General features: G+C 35.5%; 1 protein-coding gene across 8 annotated transcripts in view; it reads left to right on the forward strand.

Moving 5' to 3' along the window:
- Positions 1–21,143, forward strand: part of LOC142337496 (hydrocephalus-inducing protein-like) — a 389,940-nt gene that overhangs the window by 18,052 nt on the left and 350,745 nt on the right. For all 8 annotated transcript variants that reach the window (XM_075386772.1, XM_075386789.1, XM_075386781.1 and 5 more), the window contains exons 6-8: positions 19,498–19,643; positions 20,216–20,417; positions 20,737–21,034. In XM_075386772.1, coding sequence (XP_075242887.1) covers positions 19,498–19,643; positions 20,216–20,417; positions 20,737–21,034 — 646 coding nt within the window. The remainder of the gene's footprint in view (positions 1–19,497; positions 19,644–20,215; positions 20,418–20,736; positions 21,035–21,143) is intronic.

Here is a 21,143-nt window from a genome sequence, read left to right on the forward strand (position 1 = left end):
AATTAACTCTTTTTTATCTCACGGAAAAATTATTGAAACTCCAAAAATTAATAAAAATCTAAAAAGCTGAGAGCATCAATTATTGATTTCTTAGGCGCCTGTTTTCTGCTTTTCCCCTCTTCTAAAACCGCAACAATTATGGTTTTCTTGGGGGCTTTTTATGAGACTCTATTGTCTTTTCCCCTGAAGCAATCTGCTTCATCTTTATTGAACTTGGGGGGAAAGATCTGCATTGCAACTGTCAAAAGCAGAAGTAATTTAAATAAAAAAAACTGTGGTTTTACAGGCCGCCTACGTTCAACAACGTACATTTTCTATCCTGGATATAAGCGAGGAGATCCAGGCCTAAAGTTGTGTTATTTAAATAAGTCGAACTGAGTTGTTTAAATACTTGTGTACTGGTAGTCTTAATAAGCGTTAGTTTGTTTAGCGCGCGGCGAAAGAATGGTTAATTAGCGCCTAAATACGTTCGCTCTAATGCGGGATTAATTATCCGCTCATTTGTAACGGCTCTCGTAATACTACAGCTCACCCCGATTTTAAGATAGAAAAGAAAAAGATTAAAAAAAGAAATATATTGCATCGTATATAATTTTATTGCGCTTGAGACATATAAATGAGTTACTACAAGTTTAGAAAGTTATGAAATTAATCGCAAAGGGCGACAATGGTATGCTATAAAATTAATCGCAAAGGGCGATAATGTTGTGCTGTATTATTCAAAAAATTCTGGGGGCAAAATGACTGGGCTTGACATCGGACTGTTACCATCGTCTTCGATCAAAAGAACCTCTTGTATATCGTCCTCAGTTGGTTTGTCCTTATCCATTGATTGTCGCTTTTTGTGCTTTTTAACTCTCCTTTTGATCTCGGAAATTTTGGTTTTTTGTTCTTCGTTTTCCTTCATTAATTGTGTTATTTTCTTTCCTAGCTCCAGATTCTTTTCTCCAAGTTTTTTGTTGGCGTTTGTTATTTCTAGATGTTTCAAGGAGAACGTTTTTAGCATAGTTTGTGCATTCGATTCGCTGGTTTTTTGGAGTTGATGGGCAACGACATATTGGCGCCGCCAATAGTCGTTAGGTAGTTGCTTCTCCTCAGGTGGTTTCTGTGATTCCATTTTCAGTTGTTCAAATTTCAGTTGCAATTCTTGCAACTCTGTTTCCTTTTGAAATAGTTCCTGCCTGATTGTGGTGTTTTCCTCTATTAAACTACTGGTGTTTATATTTGATAGTTCTGGCATGTCGACAGGAAAAGCGGAAATGGCATCGTAGGGCACTTCAATATATGCGTCGAGCATGTTATTCCTAAGGATATAAGTGCCATTCTTAGGGTCGCGATTTTTAATTCTCCACTTGTTGTTTTCTGTGGGGAGCGAGAAGGTTTTCAGAACTGGAAGCTTTTCGCTGTTGACTAGTATCTGTTGATGTCCATTTGACTGGATGATGTTTATTTTACTAGCAACCTCAAATTTGTTGTAGTTTGGTTTCAGGAAATAGAGGAGGGTGTTAACGTACCTCGGGTTTTCTTTATTCATGTTTTCCTCTCGCGGTTTCTGTAATTTCAAACATTCTGAGGGTATTTTCCTGATAGCGTCGGGAACGAGATCTTCAATGTTGTTCATCTTAATAATTTTGTTTTTGTGATTGCTAATTTGTTGGATTGGGAATTGTCTCTTTCTGCTAATTTGCCAGTTGTTTTCGGGATCATATTGACTGGAAGTTGATGGAGATGCAATAGTTTTAGTAACTTGTTGTGTGTTCTGAGGTTTAAATGGAGGCTTTGAGAAAATAGGAGGCTGGGAAGAATGGGTTTGTGTTTGTTCTTGTTGTGTTGTCACTTGTTGATGTTGACTGGGGATTATTACGCTTGCGAGTGTGGGTCTGGTAGTCATTGTTAGTGTTTCCTTGTGGATGATCTAAAATTATTTGATTTTGGTTAGCCTGTGTCATCAATATCACACATTATGGCTTCTTTTCAAGTTTGCAATTGTATTGCTAATATAAAAAAAGTATTCTATTGTAAAAAATGTTTTTGTAAGGTTTTGTTGCTAACTGCTTTACTTAAAAATTATAATGCTAAATGCATTTGTTATTAAAGTTTGGTAGAAAAGTTTTTGTTTTGCTAAATGCAAAGTTAACTTTAATAAAGGGAGGGGGCAATAATAAAAAAAATTTTTATACTTATCCAGGCGGGCAGCCCTGGCACAAGTACGTCTTTCTCCGCTGCCCGGAGGTGTGAGTCTTGGGGCGTGCGTCACACTAACACGGCTGCAACGACCCGTGCAGCTGGGGAGACAACCTTGCTTTAGCTGAAAGAAGGAAATTTTTCGGGTCGTTTTTGGAAATTTCAGTTATCGTGTTAGTGTTCTGAATTATTTAGGTTCAAAAGCCAGGGGGGCAGGCTGGAGAAAGCTGAGGTAACCCCTTCCCGAGGAGAAGTTAAAAGAGAGAGAAAAAAGAACGTTTGTACTTGAGTTGTTTTTGGTGTATTGGACAACGTCGTCTAAAAAATTTTTGCAAATGGGACATTTTTTCTGCTTATTTATGCACACTCGACAGAATCGGTGTTCGTCATGTTGGGAAAAATGTGGGTGTTTTGTTATTCCTAATTCTGTTTTCATTTTTTTTGCATAAATTGCATCGGAAGTAGGATGTGATCAGGACGGGAAGACAAGGTCGAAGACAGATGGGACATTTAGGGTTTGGGTATCTTTTAAAAAGTGCTTTTCTGCAAGGAATACATACATAGTGGGGATTTTCTTTGGGGAATTGCTTGTGTAGTTTTTCTACAATAACGGTTTTTCGTGAACATATAGGGCAGATAATGTCCTTATGGGGATAGAACCAACGGAAACCGTCGAATAGGGATTGTGAAAGACCCATCGAGTGACTGTTATTTTGTTTTCCTTATACAAAAACAGGAAAACCTCTGAGAAACTGCAGTAGGATGAGGTTAATAAGGAACAATATTGCAAGCAAGGTAATTAGGATTAAGATAAATATTTTTGTGGATAGGTCTAGATTGGTCATTTTCCGTATCTGGAGAAAATGGAAAGGAGGTAGTGATTAATAAAAAGGGATATTGCCAATGCGCATAAGAGGACAAAAAGAAGAATAAACAATGTTACGGGATGCATTTTGTCAGTTCAATGAGTAGTGTAGAACTAGGGTGAAGGAGGTGATTTGCTCCTGGTAAAAACTGAATTGAATTAGGGATATCGAGTGGATCAAAAATGAAAGCAGGAAAAGAATTAAAATTTTGGAAGTTCTTGGACGCATTATGTAATTATTTTTTTGCAACAAGGGCATAATTCATAGTCTTCTACGCAAAATTTACAAAAGTTGACGGGCTTGTGATCACTGTGATGAAACGTTTTTGCAACAGAATATTGAAATCTTGTTTGTTTGCAAATATCACATTGAAACCAGTTAAAGATTGAAAAGATAACATTAAATTTAGAGCATTTTGGACAAAAATCATAGCCCATATCTTTTATAACATATTGGTAACAGAGCAGACACATTACGTGGGGTAGTTCGTTAGGGGGGTTTTCGTGTAATTTCTTGAAAACAATTGTTTCGCGTCTGCAGCATAAACAAATTAATGAGACCGGTTTGGATTCTATAGTATTGGTTTCTTTGTCAATTGTATTCATTTTTGGAAGATTGTTATTGGAGGGGATTATGGGACTGGTATGGTTGGAGGATTTGGTTGTTGATTATTTTGGGATTTTATTGCTTGGTCTATTACTAAAATAACTATTAACATCAAAAAATTGAAAGGAATACTTACAACAACGAGGAAAACGGTTAAAACGAAGGAGAAGGCTGCTGCAATAATCATGAGGGCCATTATTAAAAAATCAAGTACTTTGGGGATAATCATTTTGGATAATTTGTGAAGGTAGTTTTGAATCAAGGATTTTACCACGGGTTGTTTGGGTCAATTGTTTGTTTGCATAAGGGGCATTTAGTAGTTGTGAAGGTCATACACTGCAAACAAATTGATTTTTCAGGGTGTAGGCTTTTGAAGTGGCTGTGGCAAGTGGATAACTTTTTGATTTCTTGACAAGAATCACACTGGAAATAATGGCAATGACTGAATGTATAAATGGGAGTTACGCAAATGGGGCATTTAGGTTGGTTCCAATATTTAAATAATTCATTTCTACAGGGAATGCAAGCGAAATGGGGAGGTTGACCGTTTGGGTTTTTGTGCAATTTTTTAAATTGACGACAAGGGAGGTAACAAATAGGACATTCGATTTTTGGGGTTGAGTCAATTTGTGGTTGCTGAGATAATATTTTCAAAGTGTTTCCCATTATAAGGATAAATCAGAGAGATCTGGGTATGCGATTTCTAATCCATGGTGTTCAAGTTCGTTGGGGATAGTTACATTTAGATCTGCAACAGCAAAAAAGAAATTCCAGTGTTTCTCGTTTGGATAAATGTAATAATGATTAATGGTACCTGTGCTTAGGAACATATAAGTTATTTTGATACATGCTTTATATTGTGTAAAACAAATATTGAACCATCTTTCTACTTTAACAATTTTAATTTTTTCCTTACCAATAAACAAAATCCTTTTAGTTTTAACAATTTGGAAAGAAATGAGGGGAAAAGAACAAATTGATCAGAAAAAAAAGGATAGAAAAAAATGAAGAAGGGGAAAGGAGAGAAAAAAAAATTTTTGTGGGGAGCAAGTTATGTAAAACAAATTACTTTACTGAAGAGCGCCCAAGTTGACTGGGAAATGCTCTTCGATATCAATGAGTGCAAGAAAGAATTCCCAGTGCATCATTCCCATTGTTACTCGAGTAGAACCCTCACATCCACGCTCGTAGTCTGTATAGTGTATAATAATACAGGGTTTAATCTCTGCTGTGGAAGTTTCAATGAAAGATCTCTCGAGGGACTCTACTTTGACTAGGCGCTCACCAAAGTGGAACAGCATTATAGAAGATCTAAATTAAAAGGGATTTTAGAACCATTTAAAGCTTGGGTTATATTTATAAAGAATGTCCAATAGGGGGAAGATGGGGTTAAGGTAATGGTTCCATCAGTCCAAGTGTTTAAATATTCAAAATGGAGTATTAATTGTGGGATTACTCTGTTGCTTTTTGTCGTGACAAATGATTTTTCAAAAAATTGTATTTGTATAAGGCAGTTTTGGTATGAGAATATCATTGCTGCTTTTAATTGTTAATAGTTTCCAACTCTTTAGTAATGAAATCGTTTTGAGAACAATCACTTTTCGGCAATTCAAAATAAAGATTGTGAGGTACACAGTTTGGGTTTTCTAGAATAAAGAGGAAGAATTTCCAATGAACTGAAAGAGGATTAATACTTATTAAACAAATTTTTTCACTTTGGATTTCTTTGAGTGTTACTAGCATAGTAGGTACAGGGGTTGGGTATGCATCAAAAGATCGTTGAATTTTTTGTAACTCTACAAATTTATTGTTAACTGCAAATATCATAGTTTAGAATGATACCTAAGCAATGTAGATTGGATGTTGTACTTGAAATACCGAGTTCTCTTTGAATGCTAGAAAAATGGTGAATTCGGCGAACTGAGGGTGAGTAATGAAAATAGTTAAAAGTCTGTAAATATTTGTCATGGGTTTTTTTGCGAAGGTCATTATGTTTATAGCGGAAACATAGTATACGGCTAAAAGCTCAAAATTTTGGTTTCCGATTCTGATTTGTAAGTTTCTATTAGTTAAATGAATCATGTTGCTGATCTAGCTCATTTGGCAGACTATTAGGGTCGAATTGTGCTAAATACACGAAATAATTCCAATACAACGAATGAGGGGTTAAAATCACAGTATCGTTTTCCCAAGTGTCCCAAAACTCAAAATTTATAACGATTTGAGGGAAAATGTCTCCGTGATTTTCTTCAAAAGTTTTCTTTATTTGATAAATTGTAACGAGTCTATCTTGAAACAAAAAGTACATTAATGGAAGCGTTTTAGTTGTTAATTAACTTATTGTTCTTCATTTCAAAACTATGTATAAAAGTATGTAAATGTAAAAAAAGGATAAAAAAAGGGTGTGTCAATTATTTCTGAAAAGAGGATTATTGACAACGATTGATATTTATAGATAATATGTCAATCGGATTCACTGAGGCAAAATCGGAGTAGGGGAAGAGCGCAGGCAATAGCTAGATAGACATAGTTGCGATTACATAGTTGAAAATGGATTATAAGAAATAAAAAGCAAGGAAGGAATCCACGCATGTCTCTTACAGGAAAAGTCAAAGTCTAATAATATTTTTCTTCAGATGCTTTGAAACAATTTTGTATTCGACTCCAATGTTTACAAAAGTAATTGTGTCATCAATCAGGGCTCTTAACAATGAGAAGTATTGAAATTTTGAATGCGGTACGTCCAAGTCTATAATGTCACTGAAGTAGAAAGATGCAACTCTAATAGTTACAGTAGTTTTTAAATCGGAAATACTTGATGATAATATTTGTCCGGTGTATTGTCCAAATCGAATGAATAAAGCGTTAGGCTGTTTTATGAATTTGGGTTGCATGGCATAGCATCCTTGAGGTGTATCTAAACAAGATATTAATTAACTTATAGAGTCTAATACAAATGATTTTTTTTATTTTTGAGACAAATTTTTTTTTATGAATTTTTTTATTAACAGCTTTAAGGAGGTGCCACCACACTTCGAATGGTTGCATCATTTTGTGGTTGTGATTGATGTGACGCCAGATTTCGGTATTCTACTTTATTATTTTCTGTATGACAATGCTCGTCAATTTTATTTTCTCTTGGTTGATCCTCAACGCATTTGTAAGTTTTTTCTATTGTGCTGTAAGGTTGATAATTACTAAGCGGTAAAAAATGATTGTTGTTCTGTGGGGCCGACGGTTCGGTTTCGTTAGAGAATACCGGTGTAAAGAACGATAAGATACAAAGATTATATGTTGCTCCTAATAGAATTTTCCAAAAACCCATTGTTTTGTTGGATATTTTGTGGATTTCGAACGCTCTTATGATTGTTACGATTACATCAGTTAAGAATTTTATGCACAAGAAACAGGCAAAATAAACTCCAATTTTTTCCAGATAAAAAGTGATGATTCCAAAAGTGCCTTTGAACTGGTCTGTAAAAAATGTAGGTGAAAGAAGAGAATCTAGATAAATTTGTCTGTTAATTCCCATTGCTGACGCATAGATATCTTTTTGAGAATAGTCTATGCTTCTTCCTTCTAGAACTTCTCTTGAAATTTTTGTCAAAACAGATTTTGCTGCTTCCGAATGCAAGATATTGTCCCAAAACGATTTAAGTTGATTTGGTGTGTAAATTCCGGCACGTTGCGATTCGTAACCGGTAAATTTTGGAATAGAACTAATAACTCTTGAAGAGAATATTTTTGGCGGTTGTAAAGGAACGGGTGCTGGCATCAAATGGTACCATGAGTTTTCATTATCAATATCTAATTGGTAGGCATTTTTGTAGCCTCCAACACAATCTACTTCGTTTGCAAAAGGGTAGGTTTGTCGAGTAATTGGGTCGACGAACATTGTCCTACCATCATAATGAATAGGAATCCTATCATAACACTGTTCAAGAACCTGAAGTGGTGAGTTTCGTTTTGGACATTGGTACAGCCAACCTATGCTACCATCTGTGTCTAAGAACATCGAGCGGTTGCCGGTTAACATATATCCAGCTAAACGATTGTTTTGGATAGCCTGCATTAGTATCATTTGTTTTTGAGTTCGGTCAAGTTCGCATTGTTCTATGACCAAACCTTTCCATGCTTGTTTTATTTGCATGTAATTATGATATATGACAAAATCCATTTTTACCGCAAGGTTAAGATCATAGTCTAACTTGTCTTTGTCTAAGTGTTCCCATGCAACAAAACCGTTGTCGGATGTTCGGATCTGTTCATCTGAAGGCTTCCTATTAAACCCATTTACACTTAGGCTATTGTCAGGTTCAACACGAAGTTTATGAAAAAATTGTTGAGTTTTTGTTTTATAAGGTTTGCCAGTCTTCATATTAAATCCGCCTTTATAAGAAACATATAAAGAATCTAAATTTGTTCTGTAAATAAATTCTGGTTTTCCACACACCTTTTCTTTTTCATCAATTACTCTAATTTTTATGTCCATTTCAGCAGGAGAATACGTTCCTGGTCCTTCATAGGGCGTCTCCGGTTTTTCATCACTCACTATGAAATACTGTACGTTACCAAGTTCGTTTTCATGTTTTAGCATTTTTGCGTTTTGTGAAAATCTTTTAGTAACTATACAATTTTCCGGTGCCTCCCAATTGTATGCAAAGGGGTCGAGTGATGTCGAATGACAACCTCCTTCTGAGAGGGCACAAGGAAGTTTTAGTCCTTGACTGTTATAGACAGTTCTGTCATTAAGATCAATATCGAGTACAGTTTCTTGCATCAGGGTTTCAAAAGAGAAATGTTTAATTTGACCACGATTATCACAAGGTGTTGATGATTCACCTTCAAGATCAACTCCCTGGTTTTTATAGGAGACAGTTTTTATTCCATGTTTTATGTCAATTTCCATGTCATCATCGTCAAATTCGGTAACAGTAATTTTTCCAGTTTTATTAGCATTTAGGCATTGTTCGGGTGAAACAATAATATTGTATGTTATTATTGGAGCGTTGTGTACAATTGATGAATGGGAAAACATACCACAATTATAACGAATGAGCATTGCAGTGACTTTGCACATAAGAGCTTTAACAAAGGTCCGATAAGACCGTTGATAAAGTGTTACATGTTTATCAACCATCTGAATATTTTCGGGTGTAATTTTGCAAGGAGAAACTTGTGTTAAAGCATACATTTTATTTTCTTTCATTTTAGAACAGTCATAATGAATGACCCTAAGTTTGTTAGATACGTCATTAATATCCTCAGTAGCGTTAATAACTATAGAAAGAGTACAAAAGTAGAAAAGACTTATAAGTAAATAAGAAAAATAGAGTTTTTCAAAACAAGGATATCTTTTTATCCTGTTCTTTTTTAGCGCTTCAAGTCGGGAATTAAGGCTATGAGTTGTAGTAATAGGCACTGCCAGTAAATGTTGACTGGATTTATTGCTACCTAAAACAAAGTTAAGTAAATCCGGCTTGATAGCGTGATGGCGGCTTGGCCGAGCGACTAGAAGTTCGTCTATTATTATTATTATTTTCTCAAGTTTGTAAATTAGAAGGTCCTTGTTCCGATGTATTAGGGCGGAGAGGACTTAAATTAGGGTCTAGAGGTATTCTAGAATTGTGCTGTGGGCAAGGAGTTGAACTTCTTGTTCGACTACCGCTAGGTAGGTGTGTTTGGACTGGAGGTGGGTTATCACGACCACCTGAACTTGCTTCGTTGAATCCAGAATCGAAATTGGTAGGTGTTCGGTCAGGGTCGAAGTTCTGCAAAGGGGAGTCTCTTCGTATGAAATTATCCACGGGGAAATATTCGGTGTTAGTGGGGCTTTGGAAGGAGAATTTAGTCAAAGGACTATTGAGTTTATTCATCTGACTTGTCATTAGATTATTATAAAATGTGTAACAATTATTTTTATCTATACCATACTCTAGGGTTAGCTCTGGTATAGTTTCAGTAGCTGGATAGTACTCGACTAGGTGATTTCTATGAGCGACCTTCCTGGTGGCCGGGTTGCTATCTAAAGTTAATTCATAGTTAACATTGGTTAGTTTTTTTTCGACAGTAAAAGCTCCTGATGTTAGTTCATGTAGTTTTTTTGACTTTCCTAACTCAATTTGATGGTTTTCCATTAGAACTTTTTGTCCAACCTCAAGTGGCTTGCCTAATTTGTGTTTGTTTCTATGTTTATGTGCGCGGTTATTGTTTTCTAAGCTCTTTTTATAAGCGTTATTGTATATTTGTTTGAATTGGTTTTCTCGCATAAGCAACGAATTGTTAATAGTCGGTTTTAGAAGTTTGTCAATTTCGGTGTTTTTTGAAGTTTGCAAGGTATGCCTGTGAAGAGGCAGGTCTTTGCAAAACTCGGAAGCGCATGTGAGTTGTGAATTTCGTAGGAGTCCTAACTTAAGTGACAGAGGTATCTGTGGTTTTTTTCCGAACACAATTTCGTAAGGTGAGATTCCAGTACTAGCATTTGGAACCGTGTTATGAGAAAAAGCAAATTTTGGTGCCAGTTCGTCCCATTTACCTCGAGCTTGTTCTAGAAAAATTCGGAAATGTGCTCCTAGATGTTTGTTTTGGATCTCGACTTTACCATTAGTCCAAGGCGCATAAGCAGTTCGAGGTGCGGGTGTTATACCTAATTCATGAATGTAACTCGCAAAATCTTGGTTCATGAATGCCGGACCCTTATCATAAACAAGTTTTTGTGGTATTCCAAAAGACAAGATGAACTTTTCTAAAGCTTTTATGGTGTCTACTGCGTCTGTGGAACGTACAGTGTATACTTGAATCAAACGTGAAAATGAATCGACAATAACTAAACAATGGTGTTTACCGTTCGATGGTGGATTTAAAGGTCCTTTGTGATCAATATGGACCGTATGAAAGGGGAATGGGACTGTATCAGTCCACTTTTCGAGAGGTGCTTCGTGGATGTCTCTCCGTTTTTGTTTATTTTTTTGGCATTCAAGGCAATCAGCAATTAGGTTTTCAATCCATTTATACATTCCGGGCCAATAAAAAAATCGTTTTACATTAGCAAGTGTTTTATCTGAACCTACATGACCTGACAGTTCACAATGAGCTAGCTGAAAAACTTTAAAGAACAATGACAGTAGAACACAAATTTTTAAGTATTCAATATCTGGTTCGTCTGTTTGTTGTTGAATACATAAGATGTTGCCTACGAAACTCAGTTTTTCAAAGTTATTAATGTATGACACTATGGCTTTAGATTGTCGGAATTCAATTTTCTTTTCATCTTTGTTATTGTTCATTCTTAATTGACGAATTTGTTGTATTACTGGATCTTTTAATTGTTCTTGACAAATTACTGATGTATTTAAATCAACTTCTTTAGAGAAGGTTGTCAGTTTATCAATGAGTTCTCTTGCATCTTTTATTTTTGGATTTTCGGGAAGTTTTTTTGCTAATTCGGTTTTATCTATACAAAAGCTATTTTTCACGAAAAAAACTTTATCGTATTCTAGAGGGAATCTGTACTCCGAGTCTGTGGTATTAGTTTGATCAATGTAGAGTTTGTCAAAATCAAATTCCGGTGACTGGTTCTCATTGAACAATTCAAATTCCGAAATTGGGTCAAAATTTTGTTCGGTTATCCCTTCATCAGGGTAGGAATCAATTTCTGTATAATGATCAGACGTTTCGTCTTCCTCCTGTTCTGATACAGGGGTTATTTCATGTTTGCGGTGACGCCTATAGTGGTTAATTGATGAACCATACGAGAAATCTTCCGAAATATTGTTTATTGAGCAAAGTCTGTTTTGATTATTGTCGTACTTTTGCTTTACCATTTTGTCATTTTTGAAAATGAATTTGTCGATACCGGTTATGCTTTGTTTTAGGATTGGAAAAAAATCATCTGCTGGTCCTTTTTCATTATCACGCAAAATGAAGTTTTTTTCCTCGTTACCATGCTCGTCGTAAAAACTAATGTCTTTTGGTATCTTTTTGTGTTTAAGTTGATACTTGTCCAGATCTTTAAGTTTTACATTGCGACTTAGGATGTCGGGAAAAGCTAAGTTTTTTCCTTCAGTCCAAATAATTTTCAAGTTCTGAAATTGAGATATTACTAACTGGTATCTAAAAAACCTGTGAGAGAGTTTTCCTCTTCTACCCCATAGATACATTAAAGGCTTATGGTCTGTGTACACATATACGGGATGGGGAGAACCAATTAGGTAATGCTCATAAGTTTGTAATGCCGATATTACACCGCAAAGTTCGCGTGCTGTGGTACTCATTTTTTGTTCCTCTTTAGTGTAAATTCTAGAATTAAAAGACACTATTCGTTTCCCTTCTGGAAATTCTTGAACGAGAATTGAGCCTACTCCTATAGAAGAAGCGTCTACATGCACGTGGAAAGGGTATTTAGTATCAGGTATTGCTAAGATAGTATCTTCGCTAATCCTGTTTTTAATGTCGTTAAACAGTTTTTCGTGTTCTGTTGTCCAGACAAATTTAGTTTCTGTGCGGGTTAGGTCATAAAATGGTTTGCAGTCAACATGCAAATTTTTGATGTACATGCTGTAGAATCCTAAGCAACCTAGAACTCTCATGACATCACGTTTGTTTTCAGGCGACTTAAGTGCTTTTAAATCTGCTACTTGCTTCTTGACTGGTTGTATCCCATCTTTACCTACTACATGTCCCAAGAACTGTACTTTCCTAAGGAAAAATTTAGTCTTTTCAGGTTGAGCTTTCAATCCTGATTTCCTTAAAACTTCATGGTACTTGTCAATTATTTCAAACATTTCGGTTTCATCTTGCGCTTGCATGATGGTGTCATCAATGTAGGTTATAGCTTGTTTTTTTTCTAATTAATGGTGCAAAATGGATAGTCATTATACGACTGAAGAAGTTAGGTAGACCGCATAGGCCGTAAAATCCGCGTTCAAATGTGTATTGCTTTGGACCAATTACAAAACTTACCAGCTGTTTGGTTTCCTCAGTTAGAGGAACTTGGTTATAGGCTGAACAAAGATCACTGGTTGTGAAGAAATTACCTTTTAATCTAGTTAATAGACTTCCGATTGGTTCGAGTGGCCATGAATATCGACTAAGGTCTGTTATTGAATTCAGATATCGGGCATCTATAACCAGTTTTACTGTGTTCCCCTTGGGTAGGACTATGATTGGATTAATAAATTCTGATCCCATTTCTTTATCATTACCCATTTCCCGGATTATACCTGTTTTACACAGTTGTTCCAAAAGGTTTTCTAGTTTTTCCTGATAATGTAATGGTACTTTGGATGGTCTCTGTTTGGTTAAAGTTGAATTTGTTAAAAGTTTGACATGAAATTTTTGCTTTATCTTTCCAACATCGTATTTGTGTTGAGAGTAAACGTCTTTATTTTTAGTTAATGTCCTCAGTAACTTGTCTAAGTTTTCGTCATTGATTTCAGCTTGACTGAAATCAAATTTTTTGAGAAACGCTTGATCGGTTTTGTCAAATCTGTTAAGTTTTTCTTTGGGAAGTTCAACGGGTCTGATGTTCTCATCAGTTGTTTCTAATTGTGGCTTAAGATCCTTGAGGTCGTCGCTAAAGTCTGTTTCTAATTCGTTGTTGTTAGTAAAATCTTGTTGCCTTTTTCGCTTTTCTGTTTTCTTTTGCTTTTCAGGAGTTTTGCTTGCAAAGAAGTTTTGAATTTTTGAAATATTTGGACCTTGTTTTTCACTAACATGGAATATTTGATCCCAATTAGTGTCACTATTCATTAGGTGGTTTATGAATGCAACGTTGTCAACTACAGAAAATTCTGGGTCTTGTCTAATTTCAATGTCTTCTAAAGTGTGCCCAATAGGACCCTTTTGGATGACAACCTTGTTGTTTTGAGGATTGTTTAGCATTTTTGGTAATTCCTTTTCTTTTCTAAAACACTGAACATTGTAAGTATAAATTCCTTGAGCTTGCAGTTCACTTCCAATTACGAAGGATGTTCCCTTTCTGAAGAATTCATTCGGAGGTCTAATTGATATTACTCGAGTTGATTTTGGTGCTAATGGTAGTTGCTGGTCAAGAGTTACAATTTTGTAAGAGCTAATGTATGGATAGCTTTTCGTTTGGTATCTAGATAATGTGACGGCTACTTCAGGGTAAGTTTTTAAATCAATTTTTGGAGTGGTTAGGTCAATAGATTTTACTGTAGATTCAAGGAAATCCATTCCCAACAAATTCGGCTTGCAACCATCTTTGGCTGAAACCCATGTGGTAACTTCCACTTGATACTTTCCTTCAATGTCGAAAGAAGTTTTGAAGGTAATTTGACCTAGAAGTTTTAGTTTCTCACCATTAACCGCTAAAGTATGATTTTTTGAAGCTTTCATCTCAATGTGTTGTAATTTACATAGTTCAAGATAAGTGTGGTAATTAATTATAGAGCTTGATGCTCCTGTGTCCAATAAAAACTGTGTTTCTAAGCCGTTATTTTTATTTTTGTCTCCGACGGATTGGTATAAATTAATGTAAATATGTGAGTAACTTGTTTTGTTATCAGTAGTGTTTATGAACGGAGACCTGTCTAGTTTAAATATTCGTCGTTGTGGTTCTCATTATTGTAATAGTCTCTAGAAGTTTCACTGGTAAAGTGAACTCGAGGGCTTCGGCCTTCACTGTTATCTCTTGAATGAGTATTATGGTTTTGTCTAGTAGGTGTCCTATCTCGGTCATGGTCTCTACTCCTATCACGATATCGATTATCTGATCTTGGAGGACCGTTGCTTTGCCTATCCCTACTATTTTGCCTATTGTTATCTCTGTAAGAGTTGTTTCGATGGTTATTTTGTCGTTCCTGTGATTGGTTATCGTAGGAAGATGATCGATAATTATTTGAAGAGTTTGATGGGTACGGTGATCGATGTCGGTAGTCTGATCTAGAGTTGTTTTGATAATTGGATTGATTTTGGTTATAACTATTTCTCTGTCTGTCCCTAGAATTTCGATTGTCATAATTGTTTGATTTGTAATTTTGTTGACCTGGTGAATGGCTCCTACTACGTTTATAATTATCTGTGAACTTTTCTCGTTGTTGAGGTGGGTTTCGGTTTTCGTTTTTAAAGTCCTTGTACTTAAAGCAGAAAGCTATTGTGTGACCTGAACGTTTGCAAAACTTGCAGAATCTAGTCTGGTTTTGTTTGAATCTGGGATTGTCGTTGTTGTATGTGGCGTTTATTTTATGATCTTTCATTAGATTTGCAATTTCTGTGAGTTGGTTTTTTAACCCTTCTATTTCTATTTTATTGTCGATACTACTTGAGGCAGTACCCGTGAATTCACTGCTAACAGAAAAACTTAAGTCTTTAGTTGCTACATGATCCTGTAATTGTTGCCAAGTTGTAGCTGGGTTTTCTATTAACCGCTGATGTGCCTTTTGCTTGAGTGTAGGTGGCGTTAATCCTCTTACAAAGTACTCCATACACTTAGCGTTACGCTGGTCGTTGTTAAAATCTGGATCTGGCCATCCTTTTTCAACTGCTTTTGTTACTCGGTGTGTATAGCTTTTTATCAACTCATCTGGTTGCCTTTTAATACTCTCGACTTCAATTCTTTTCCTATACTTGTCTTTTGCATCAGTAAAACGGGTAATGAACTGATTTCTAACTTCGTTCTATGCTAAACCTGGTGCTAAGGTTTCAAACCATTGGGCTGCGGGCCCACGCAAAACCGAACCAAACAACGCTTTTTGTCTAGCGTCGTATGCTGCTTGCAAATCAGCATCCGCAGGATCTCTTGTTCCTAGTGAGAATTGGATTTTTCTTTGTATTAAACTAAAGAATTCCTGGGCATCTGCAGATGGATCCAAACCTGTAAATTTCTCTAACGCTATGTCGGGGTACGCAACAACGTTCGCTGCCATGTTTTATTTTAGCGTACGAAAAGAATATTTTATACGAAAGTATTATTAGTTTGGGTAATTAGTGTAGAAAATATTTTTGTTATAACAATTATGTAATAAAACGCTAATACTAAGGTAGAAAGTTGAACTGTTTGTTTTGTGTTATGAATTTTATTTGTTTAGGACCGTTTAATGATTGTATTTTAAATTCAAAGTTTTTGCCGTTATCAGTACTAAAAATTTCAACCCAAGAGTAAATATCGGTTTGCTCAACGGTAAAATTTAATAACCAAGGATAAGTGCTTTCAGAGTGTTTAAATTCAACAGAGTATTGGTGAAATCTGTTTATTTTTGAAAATCTAATTTGTGAGACAAATTCTGTTTTTATAAGTAATTTAACTCTATCTGGTAAACTCGGATCGTCAGGAGAAACGTTGATGTATTTGGGTTTAATGATTTTTAAGATTTGTAAACCAAACGGGGGAATTTTATTTTGGTGGCTCATCCACACACAAGATGATAACGTTTATGCTAATTCTATCACACTGTTCTGATTTCTTAGAGCACACAAAAGTTCCTTAAAGTTTGGGTTGGTCCACTTGTAAGTTATGTAGATTTCAGTTTCTGTTTCGCTAGAAGAGTGATGGTAAATGCATAAAAAGTTTCTGTTCTGGTCAGTTAAATAATATGAAACTTTGCCTATTTTGTTATGTACTTTAATACTTATATTTAGATCTTGAACGTTTACTTTAATATATGACATATAAATAATATAGGACAATTGTTTTTGTTGTTTTATTAATGTATTTTTGTATGAAATTATACAGAAGACAGTATAAAAACGTTTAGTACGGGATGTTTAGTACATCAGTAGTAGTATTTTTGTAGCTATTATTGTGTTTAAATATTGTTTCTAAAGTGCTTGAGTCTGTTAATGACCGTATTTTAACATGAGACAACAACTTTTCTATGATAAATTTGTGTACAAATTGGGTTAAAAAGGCTAGTTTACGCTCTTTTAATTAATTATTGGCTAAATTTTCTGCGGGAATCTCGATCACACTGTTTTTAGTTTTCAACAAAGTTAGTAAATTCTGAAAATTTGGGTTCTCAGATGCATAAGTTATACAAAAATCAGCGGGAGAATTATGTTCAAACACGTAGAAAATAGCTAAGAAAGTAAATCCGTCAGTAATAAACCGTGTTATTTTACCCCTTCTAGTGTTTTCTATTGCTGTTAGATTAAGATGTTCTACAATAACTATTCCAGTTTGGTCCATGCACTGTTTAAAACCTCTATTGGTGAAATTGTACTTGTGAAACCGGTTAAAATTGGGGAATTCTTATCAATTTATGTTATTTTCAGGCTAATAATCTATGTTGGGGGGATAAAATTTAGTTTAAAATCCGTTATTCTTTGTTAAATTTGAGCCTTATTGAGATTTATGTGGTCAAAACTTGGTTAATATTTACTAATTTTGTGTAAAAATGACGTTAATATGAATATTTTCTTGAGTAATATTGGTTAAAATTGGATAAGAATGATGTTTTTAAGGCTTAAATGTGATTAGTATCCGTTAAATTATGATAAAAGTGACGTTAATTTTGTTAACATCTGGTTAGTTTTTGAGGATTTAAGTCAAAATAATGTTTATTTGGTTAAAATTTGATTAATATTACCCCACCCGGGTCAAGGAATTGATAAAACAGAGTGAATATTCAACTAAGGAAGGCTTAAATTTAACCAAAATTGGGTTAGCTAGTGTGAAATTGCAACAACGTGTGCTTAAATGTGTAGAAAATTAGATATAAATTACACTAAACACGTATTGGGGGATGAATTCTGGTTAAATTTACGTTAAATTGTTTGAAAATGCTATATTTTGGTCAAAAATTCAGTAAAAATTAGACATATGTTACTCTAAATATGATTTGGGGGATGATTTCTGGTTAAAAATCGGCTATTTAGTGTGAAAATGCTAAAATTCTGCTGTGAATTTGGGGAAAATCGGCTAAAGTTTAGTTTAATTAGGTGTTGGGGCGGTGAAATTTGGATAATTTTTTTTGTTATTTGGAGTGTATATGCTACAATTTAACCATAAATTTGGTCAAAATCGGGTTAGAAATAGATTAAACAGGTTATGGGGGATGAATTTTGTATAACTTTCAATTATTTAGAGTGAAAATACTAAAATTCAACCATAAATTTGGTGAAAATTGGGTTAAAATCAAATTAAATATGTTTTGGGGGGATAGAATCTGGTTGAATTTCGGTTATTTAAGGTGTAAATACTAAAATTTAACCATAAATTTGATGAAAATTGGGTGAAGATTAGGCTAAATAGGTTTTGGGGGGATGATTTTTGGTTAAATTTTGACTATAAAATGTAAAAGTACTTCAATTGTTATATAAATAAACTAAAAATTGGACATAGATTACCCCCACCCGGGTCAGAACAATTTTACAAGAGCAAAGAATCAGTTGCCTGTTACTATTTTAATGTAAATTTACTGTATTTCGGCCGTAAATTTGATATAATTTACTCTATTTGTTTGTCTATTAGTGTGCTTTCATTTCTGTGGTAGTGGTTATTTTACTATTTTAATCCGATCGGATAGAAAAACAAAAATTCAGGCGTGATTCTTTCCTCTGGGCGCACCAGTTATCAAATTTGGCTGGGCTGCTACAGATCACACAATACGGGATCTCTTTATGTATGCCAGTCAAACTTGACAAAAGATATAACAAATCGAAGGCAAAGATATATGCCTAAGACCTGTCTGTGCTATAAGTCTCAATTTAAAGTAGTTGGGGGGCTGAAAGTATTTAATTTATAAAAGAGTAAATATAAAATTACAGCTTACTAATTACCAGTTGTGTAGTGATGAAATGGAGGTGAGCTGCTGGGCGATCGTTCACTTGGGTGTTTCTTCAGTTATGTTATTTGTCGAAAAAGAAAGTTATAAAATTAAATCTGGAATTATTTGTCTAAGTTATTAAACAATTTTGTTCGACTATTTTATTGTTAAAGTGAAGTTAAATTTTGAGAAAAATGAAAGCAGTTGTCTGCTGCTTGTTTCTGGGAGTGATTTCTGTCTCTCTAATTTTATTCCGTCCCACTTCGCTGAGAGAAACAATTAATTCCTCTCAGCTCCGTTTGGGCCGATAGGGAGCGAATCACAAACTCACGTTCATAGTGAGGTGCTTCTTAATTTTCCTATTGGCCGAGAAGGCAAGAGAATTAACTCTTTTTTATCTCACGGAAAAATTATTGAAACTCCAAAAATTAATAAAAATCTAAAAAGCTGAGAGCATCAATTATTGATTTCTTAGGCGCCTGTTTTCTGCTTTTCCCCTCTTCTAAAACCGCAACAATTATGGTTTTCTTGGGGGCTTTTTATGAGATTCTATTGTCTTTTCCCCTGAAGCAATCTGCTTCATCTTTATTGAACTTGGGGGGAAAGATCTGCATTGCAACTGTCAAAAGCAGAAGTAATTTAAATAAAAAAAAACTGTGGTTTTACAGGCCGCCTACGTTCAACAACGTACATTTTCTATCCTGGATATAAGCGAGGAGATCCAGGCCTAAAGTTGTGTTATTTAAATAAGTCGAACTGAGTTGTTTAAATACTTGTGTACTGGTAGTCTTAATAAGCGTTAGTTTGTTTAGCGCGCGGCGAAAGAATGGTTAATTAGCGCCTAAATACGTTCGCTCTAATGCGGGATTAATTATCCGCTCATTTGTAACGGCTCTCGTAATACTACAAGTGTTTTTACGCCCCTCCTGTTAACGCGTAATCAACTGACTACGCAAATTTCATGTATATTTTATTAAGGTCATCAAGAACAAAAATGTGCAGGCTTATTAAAATCGCAGTAATTAAGTTCACGAGATCATGTACAATTTTACGTAGCAATTCAGGGTTGTTTTTTTCGCGAGTTTCCCAACCAAATCTTTTTTATTTTCGGCCAGATTCACTTGCAAGACGAGAGGTGCGTTTGACGTGGAGCCGAAACACGGAGTTGTACCGATTGGAGGAAATACTCAGCTCATTGTCAATTTCCACCCAATCACAAATGGATGTCATAATGAGCTTCTAGACATACATTACGATACAGGTCAGAGCAATAACGCCTTAAAACAATTATTACAGGAGCTAATAGAACTATTCCATTCAAATCCATTTGAACAGCTTGGTAGTCAAACCTTTCCTCCAGTGCCCTGCAGGTTTCGAGCCCTTCAAAATGTAGCTCCACTTTTACTGTTGAAGCGCTTTTACTTTTATGTTTGACTATGCCTTGCGGGCCATATCCATGCTTTAGCGGCCCGTGGCAGTTGATGTGAGACTATATCACAACCGAACAAATTATCACGGCCGAAATTCTATGTTTTTTTCGTGGGGGTTTATTTCACATTAGAAACAGACCGGGGACTATTTTCGGGGGGTTTTAGTTCCTAGTCCCCCTAGAGATTCATTTAAGGGGAGCACGTGTTATCAAAATATTAACTAATAAAAGCATGTTCGCTTCTTTTGAAAATTATTGTTCGATTGAATGTGATCCGAGTTTCCATCGTCACTACTGTGAACTGCAAACATCAAATGCATTTTGGAAATCGATTTATTTAAAGTTTCGCTTAATAGTAGAAACGTTGAGCATCAATCTTGAATTTACAAGTTATTTTACTTCAGGCGAGGATCTGTGTGTGAGATTGAGTGGAGTGGCAATGGACGTGAACATCAGACTGGACAAGAGCACAGTGAGGATGGAGAACACCTTCATCTCTTTGACCACCAAGAGGACTGTTGGCATTGTGAACAGGAGTGACGTCATTGCTAAGTTCACCTGGAAACTCCTCTCTTCTGCAAAGGAAGACGAGCAGTTCAAAGAAAGGTTTGCATTTCCGTCTGTTGTCCACTTTTGTTGACTTGTTACCCCGTTTGAAGTACTTACAGAAATTCGAGCAGCTATTTTTTAAATCCATTACAGCAAACATCTGCTTCGAATTTTTTATTAACGCGCATGACAGGCTATCCAAAAACAATGAACATTCATTTTTCGGAGTAGCAAAAACTATAAATTAAACTCAAATAGGGCAGCAGCTCTGACTGATATGATAATCTTTGTTGTGCAACACTAGATCTGTGGAACTGTTTGCACTCCTTTTAGCTTGCTTTTAAAGTGCTTTTATTGGAACGCGGACATTTTTCAGCTGTGAACAAGAGCTTGCAATGCATGAACAGAATGGGGTGGGGGCTCTTCTGCCCTCTGCCCCAACCGAGGAATCCCTTGAGGAGTCCAATCATAATCAGGATCCCAGTGACCAGGTGCAAAATAGCAGTAGTGGTCAGGACAACAACTTCCCCGAGAACCAAGATCCGGCTATGTTCGCTAATGCAGACATGGGCCACAAGAGGGCGCTCATGAACAGGACATTCGTGAACAAGAAGAACGTTCTTCATAATGAGCATCTGCAGTTTTCAGATGACGTCTTTTCAGTCTTCCCTCTCGTAAGTTGTTTTGGATCTTTTCTGTGAATTCTCAAGATAGAAACGGCATCACAAGTGACGTTCAGATTTCATAACAGTTGCACACAATAGGAATAAGTGTCAGTTATAT

Source organism: Convolutriloba macropyga, chromosome 1, assembly GCF_964194025.1.
Source record: "Convolutriloba macropyga chromosome 1, txConMacr16.3, whole genome shotgun sequence".
Lineage (NCBI taxonomy): Eukaryota > Metazoa > Xenacoelomorpha > Acoela > Convolutidae > Convolutriloba > Convolutriloba macropyga.